Raw genomic sequence first — 7,231 nt, 5'->3', positions numbered from 1 at the left:
GGCCCGGCACCAGCCCCGGCCTCAGCCGCAGCCCGGACACTGCGATGGCGATGGCGAGGGGGGCTTTGCCTGCGCCCTGGGCCCGGCTCCAGCGGCCCCCGGGAGCCCCAGGGAGGAGCGGCCGTGCGGACCCCAGTCCCAGCTCCCTGCCGGGGACGGGGCGCGGCCGCCGGGCGCGCAGGGCTTGAAAAACCACGGCAACACCTGTTTCATGAACGCCGTGGTGCAGTGTCTCAGCAACACCGACCTGCTGGCCGAGTTCCTGGCGCTGGGGCGCTACCGGGCGGCGCCGGGCCGCGCCGAGGTCACCGAGCAGCTGGCGGCGCTGGTGCGCGCGCTCTGGACGCGCGAATACACGCCCCAACTTTCCGCCGAGTTCAAGGTAGGCAGCGCCCTGCAGCCGGCCCTTCTGGTTTCGCTTCTTGGAAAGTGCGTGCACCACCAGCAAGGGGTTTTCTTGGGACCCTCTTTAGATGCCATTTACCAGTGGAGCCTCGGGTTATGGCCTTTGTTTTGAGTTGATGTGTTATGCTATCGCTTGCATTTGTTTTCTTTACGAATTAATTTCCCCCAGGTATTTTGAACGGGGGTGGGGAGAGCGGCAGGTTTAAGTATGTTCAGCATTTTTGCATTCAACGAGCATTTGTCGAAGTGTTGAAGGTCTGGGTTCTAATGCCCGGGATAAAGCTCCCAATCTGGAGGGGTGTGGTGTGGGCAATCCGAGTGTGAAGGCCAAAACCTCGGAGGAAGGAGGTGATGCTTTCGCTGAGATCTTAATAATGAGGAGAATGCAGCCAGGCTAAGATCTAGGAATAATCCAGGCTGAGGGAACAGCAAGTACAAAGGCTGAGAAGAGTTGAGTGTTGGAGGCATGGAAAGAAAACTAGTGTCGCTGGAGCTCAGGAGGCAGGTGAGGTTCCCCAGATCATGTAAAATCTTGGAGACAGTGGTAGAGTTTGGATTTATTCCGAGCCCAATGGAAGCTGAGATCCCACGGGCCAGGTATCGTGCTTAGTGCCTGGGGAAGGCAGTGGGTGTGCTGTTTTGGAAAAGGCATCCTTTTGTTTACTGCACATTCAGTTTCCTACAGTGTGTTAGCAGCGGGTTACATTTCTTGTCCGCAGGATCACGGTCTACTTACTCGGGATGCTGCAGGGTCATGAGGTTTTGTAAATTGTGTGTATCACTTCACCCGGAGTTAAAGCGGGGTGTGTGTTTGGGGTCCCAGTTGGATTAAAGAGTTCCTGATAATTGATGCACATGGCTTGCTTCCTGCTAAAAAACCGCAGCTCTGGGCAGAGAGCTGAAGCTCCCCACAGACTGGTGATTGTTGTTCTTGGGGGAGGGGGGAACCTGTCAGTGTTCATTCCACAAGCATCACCGCTCTTGAGTTTCAGCCTGAGAAAGCATTCTTTGCCGTGTGACCCACAAGGATGCCAACCCCCACCTTTCTGTCTCCTGCCTCCATTAGTGAAGCACTCTTTTGCGGACGTCAGTGGGTCAAATGATGTCACTAATGTCTCTTTTTTTGGCAATATTCGCTTTTTAAACAGGAGAAACTATAGTATAGTTGTTAAGAGCAAGGTCTCTGAGCGGTGTGAACTTGAACAAATTACTAAATCTTGCTGTGTCTCTACTTTCCTCATTTGTAAAATGGGACCAAAATGGTACCTACCTTATTATAGGGTACCGTAAGTATTAAATAAGTGTATGTAGAGCACTTAGAACAGTGCCTGGCCCATAAGAAATGTTTGTTATTCTATCATCACCCCTCCTTACCTGCAGAGACCTAGAGGGGGGAGGGAGGGAGGTAAACTTTGTGTATATTTTCTCTTGCCATATGCATTCCCATTCACTTACTGCAGCAATGGGAGACACCAGAGTAGTAAACTCCCAAATTAGTAATCGCCCTCAGTGACTCCCCAGAATTTCCTATCTTTCTCCTGCTGTCAAATCCTGAGGGCCTGGGAGCCCCCAGTGAGCTTTAGCAGATTGAAAGATAATCAAGTTGTTAATATTTTAATGAGGGAGATATCATCTGAGGTTCCCTGGAACTTTTGGGTAGCCAGCCTTGGAAGAAGTGCAGGATTCCAGAATCTGGGCTTTTAAACATTGTGGATTGAAATCTAGATGGTCTCTTCTACGAAGGTCCTTCAAAAGGTTCATGAAAAAATAGATTGAAAGATAATACAAGTCTTTCCATGAACTTTTCAGTACGCGTGTATTTTACAGACGAGGAAACATTCATTCATTCAACAAAGATGTTTTTTTTTTAAATTTCTTTAAAAAATATTCATTGAATGTCCAGACTGTACTGGGAATGTGGAATACCATATGAGTGCAAACCCAGATCTTGGGGCTGCTCTCCAGGAGTTTATAGTCTAGCAGGAGACGTGGATGTTAGTGAAATAATCACATAGGCCCGGGATTAGAACTATTGACAAGGCAGAAAGGAAAAATACAAGGTGCTATGACAGTTATGGCAGGAGGATGCGATTTGATTGGGGGACGTGGGGCGGGTGGGTAGGGAAGGGAAAGCTTCCCTGGAGAGGCAACCATCCACTGAGTTGAGTTTTTTTTTTTTTAAAAGATGACCGGGGGGCCGGCCCGTGGCTCACTCGGTAGAGTGCGGTGCTGATAACACCAAGGCCACGGGTTCGGATCCTATATAGGGATGGCCGGTTTGCTCACTGGGTGAGCGTGGTGCTGACAACACCAAGCCCTTTACCGGTCATCTTTTAAAAAAAAAAAAAAAAAAAATTCTAGTTTCCTCACCTCTTCATTAGGATACCCTTCCGGCCCGGAGGGCTTCCTGGGCAACGGCAGCCACTGCGAGGACCTGGACGAGGTGGGCGTCCCCTCCGCTGGGCGGGGGTCGGGGGGCGGTGGCGGGCGCGGCTCACGCGTGCTCGTCCCGCAATGCGCCCTGGTCCCCGACGCGTGCTCCCCTCTACTGGGCAGTGGGCGGTGGCGGGCGCGGCTCACGCGTGCTCGTCCCGCAATGCGCCCTGGTCCCCGACGCGTGCTCCCCTCTACTGGGCAGTGGGCGGTGGCGGGCGCGGCTCACGCGTGCTCGTCCCGCAATGCGCCCTGGTCCCCGACGCGTGCTCCCCTCTACTGGGCAGTGGGCGGTGGCGGGCGCGGCTCACGCGTGCTCGTCCTGCAGTGCGCCCTGGTCCCCGACGTGTGCTTCCCGAGTGGCAGGTCGCAGCGCTGCGTGAACACGCGGCCGGGCTTCCACTGCCTGCCCTGCCCACCGCGCTACCGAGGCAGCCAGCCCCGCGGGGTCGGCCTGGAGGCCGCCAGGACGGACAAGCAGGTGAGCAAGGCCACCCTCCTGTGCGTCCTGGACGCTTTAAAAAACTCAGGCGGGTCCAGAAAAACGGAGGGGTGGAGGTAGGGAAGAGGACAGGGCGGCGCTGCGGGGACAGGGTCAGGAGGTGTCACCCTCCCAGAGGGATGCTGGGGCCGCTCGGGTCTGGTGGGAATTCCGGTTCGAGTTGTCCTGGGGAGCAACCTTGTGTGTCAGGGAAGCGTCCACGTTGGTGGCCTCGCCGGGGCGCCACAGGGGGGTCCACAGACGATGCTGGCCTCCCAGGGCACCGCCGACAGCACCCGGAGACCACGTCCAGGAAGGGCGTGGCTCCAGCCTCTGCCTCCCACAGGTGTGTGAGCCCGAGAACCCCTGCAAGGACAAGACTCACAGCTGCCACAGGAACGCAGAGTGCATCTACCTGGGCCACTTCAGCGACCCCATGTACAAGTGCGAGTGCAAGACGGGCTACGCAGGCGACGGGCTCATCTGCGGGGAGGACTCGGACCTGGACGGCTGGCCCAACAGCAACCTGGTGTGCGCCACCAACGCCACCTACCACTGCATCAAGGTGAGCCGCGCCGCAACCCCCTCGGTGGGGAGATCGTGTCCGTCGGGCCATGGCCGGCTGCAAAACAGCGCAGGGACTGGGGACGGGGCGCCCAGCCTGGCCAACGTCGCTCGCTGGGTGTCTGTCCTGCACATTTCCGAGCGCCAGACTAAGTGCTCTCCATCCATTTCCTGACATCCCAGGGACACTTGTTACAAAGTAGCTGTACTCTCACACCCTCGTTTGTGACTGAAAACAGACCCTGAAGCCAGGGAGGGGGAGGGGCGAGGAGCAGTCACAGCCCGTAGCTGGACACCTGAATGTCCTGACACACAGTGGGCCAGTCTGCGGCCACGTGGTGAGACCTAGTGAGCATCAATACGTAGAATCTGAAAAAGTTGATCTCATAGAAGTAGAGAGAGAAAAGTGGTTACCAGAGGTTTGGGAAGGTAGTGGGGAGAAGGGAATAGGGAAAGGCTGGTCAGTGGATACAAAGTTACAGTTAGACAGGAGGAATAAGTTCTGGTGTTCTACTGATCAATAGGGTGACTTGGTGTTGTACTGCACAGTAGGGTGACTGTAGGTGACAATGTATTGTATATTTGAGAATAGCTAGAAAATAGGATGGTGAATGTTCTCAACACACAGAAATGATAAATATTTGAGGTGATGGATTTGCTAATTGCCCTGATTTGACTATTACACAATGTATACATGTATCAAAACATGACATTGTATCCTATAAATATGTACAATTGTCATGTCTATTAAAAATAAAAATAAAAACTAAAAAAAACCTAAACTGGTCATAAAAAAATGTGTATTGTAAAGAACTGGAAAGTGCTAAAAACGTTAAAAAAAAAACAAAACAAAACTATAACTCCACCCCGTAGAGATAACTATTGTAAACATATTCAGAACTGGTCATAAAAAAATGTGTATTGTAAAGAACTGGAAAGTGCTAAAAACGTTAAAAAAAACAAAACAAAACTATAACTCCACCCCGTAGAGATAACTATTGTAAACATATTCATGTGTTTCAAAGTATATACAATTGAATATTCTAGTTCTGTATCCTGCTTTTTCCTTTTAAGTATTGTTGTAAGACTGTCTCCTGGTCATTAAAATATTCTACACATCTTAATTTTTTTGTATATATTATTACATGAACCAGTTCCATGTGGAGACAATTTTCTAGTTATCCCACTGTATTGAAATTTCTTGTATTTAAATCATTGTCCTCAACTCTGATCATTTCCATAAGCTTAATTCCTACAAGTGCAATTTATGTAGTCACAGCAAAGATATGACTATTTAATTGTCTTTCTGTTTTTACTTTTTAAATTAACTTTATTGAGGTATAAATTAATACAGTAAAATGCACCCACTTAAAATGTAGAATTTAATTAGTTTTAACAAATGTGGTTATGTGTGTGATCACCATTCCAATTTAAAATATTTAGTTTTTTTCCTTTTTAAGTCAACTTTATTGAATTTGATTATTTTTAGTACCCGTATTGACAAATTTCTTCACAAATAATTATGTCAAGTTTTAGATATGCTAGGGATGCATATTTTCCCAACCATTGCATATTCTTCTCTTTTATTAATTTTTCCCCAGCTTTATTAAGGTATGATTGAGAAATAAAAATTATATGTTTATAGTGTAAACATGTTTTGATATATGTGTATGTTGTAAAGTGATTAAATCAAGCTAGTTAACATATTCATCACTTCACATACCACTTTTTGTGAAGTTTATAACACATTTTTATTAATTACAGTCATCACGCTGTATAATAGATTTCCGTCTCATGAATTTATTGAACGAAAAGAAATAGCATCTGTTTTTATTTTTATTTCTTTGATTAGGAGCAAAGTGGAATATTTTTCCTTCTTTCTTTACTCGTTGTGAGTCTGCTTTTGAAACTGTTTGTTCATGTTGTTTGTGTATCCACTTTGCTTTGGACTTAAAGTTCTTTTTATTTGTTTCTGTAAGTTCCTCAACCCTTGTCATCTTTGCTGCAAATATTTTCTCCAAACTCTCTCCTTCCCCCTACTCCAATACTGGAAGCTTTAGATTTATTTTTATCGGATCTTATGATAAATATTCTATTTTATGTACTTCTAGTTTTTCTGTAGTTATATTAAGGATTTCAGCCACCTGTAATTTATCTGAGCTTATGTCCTTAAGGATCAATTTTAGATCTACAGTGATGTATTAGAGGTGTTGCTTTTTAAAAACAAGGATGCCGCCTTCATCACTCTTATGTTTTGGAAGTTCTGGACAAAACAGAAAGACATTAAAATGGATTTAAGAATATTGAACAGCAAAAATTGCTAAATGGTTCTAAAAATCCATAACTTTCAAATTACTGCTGTTACTCATGAGGTCAGATAGAGAATCAAATGCAATAATCATTTAGAACATATAAAAATTACGTTCATTCATAAAAGCAATGAGAAATGTGAAATAGCTAGGAATAATTTTAATAAATACCTGTATGTTAAAAATTATCAATATTTGGAAGAGAAATCACACGTGCGCGTGCGTGGGTAGAGTGATTCTGTGTTGGAGGATAGAAATAACCAAATATTGCTGTTCATCCTTCTCAAGTTAGTATTTAGTTTTAATGCAGTTCTAGTCACATTTCAATAGACTTTCTATGGGAATGTCTTCTGTGGGAATCAATAGGTTAAGTTATAAAAAAAAAATTCTGGAAAATGTCTGCCAGACACTTTACAATTGGGAAAAGACCAATAATGTTCACTGTAAAAAAAAAAAATTTACAATGTTCACTGTACGTCTGCCAGACACTTTACAATTGGGAAAAGACCAATAATGTTCACTGTAAAAAAAAAAAAATTTACAATGTTCACTGTAAAAAAAAAAAAAAATTTGGAATGTACAAATGAAAATGAAAATAATTGCTCAGGATACCGTCATTCTGTGTTTAATGTTTTGTCATATATTTTCTGGTCTTTTATCTTTCTGTCTATAAATAAAGATATAAAACAATCTCAAATATATATCTTTACACTTTTTTTTAAGAAAAAGAAAAGAACATTTTTTTTTCCCATTAGTATTTCCTGAATTATAATTTTATTTTTTATTTTTGGCAGCTGGGCGGTAGGGGGATCCGAACCCTTGACCTTAGTGTTAAATAAAACATGGCACTCTGACTGAGCTAACCAGCCAGCCAATCAATCATACTTTTTTTAAGGCTGTCCAATATGAGTGTGCCATAGTTTTATGACAGGAAACTTTAATACATACAGATATCTTTGCTTGCATCTCTCCCCCAAGGTATAATTAATATGTTTATCTACAGGGACATTTTAAAATTCCGGTCGTGTCTGTCTTCTTG

At 45.4% G+C, this 7,231-nt stretch overlaps 1 protein-coding gene across 1 annotated transcript in view; it reads left to right on the top strand.

Annotated features, from left to right (window-relative positions):
* USP43 (ubiquitin specific peptidase 43) overlaps positions 1-7,231 on the top strand; it is a 79,439-nt gene that overhangs the window by 1,632 nt on the left and 70,576 nt on the right. The window contains exon 3 of the mRNA XM_008590728.1: positions 14-382. Within this exon, the coding sequence (XP_008588950.1) occupies positions 14-382 (369 nt within the window). The remainder of the gene's footprint in view (positions 1-13; positions 383-7,231) is intronic.

Source organism: Galeopterus variegatus, unplaced genomic scaffold (genome assembly GCF_000696425.1).
Source record: "Galeopterus variegatus unplaced genomic scaffold, G_variegatus-3.0.2 Scaffold6338, whole genome shotgun sequence".
NCBI classification, from domain to species: Eukaryota; Metazoa; Chordata; class Mammalia; order Dermoptera; family Cynocephalidae; genus Galeopterus; species Galeopterus variegatus.
This window is presented reverse-complemented; position numbering and strand designations above follow the sequence as displayed.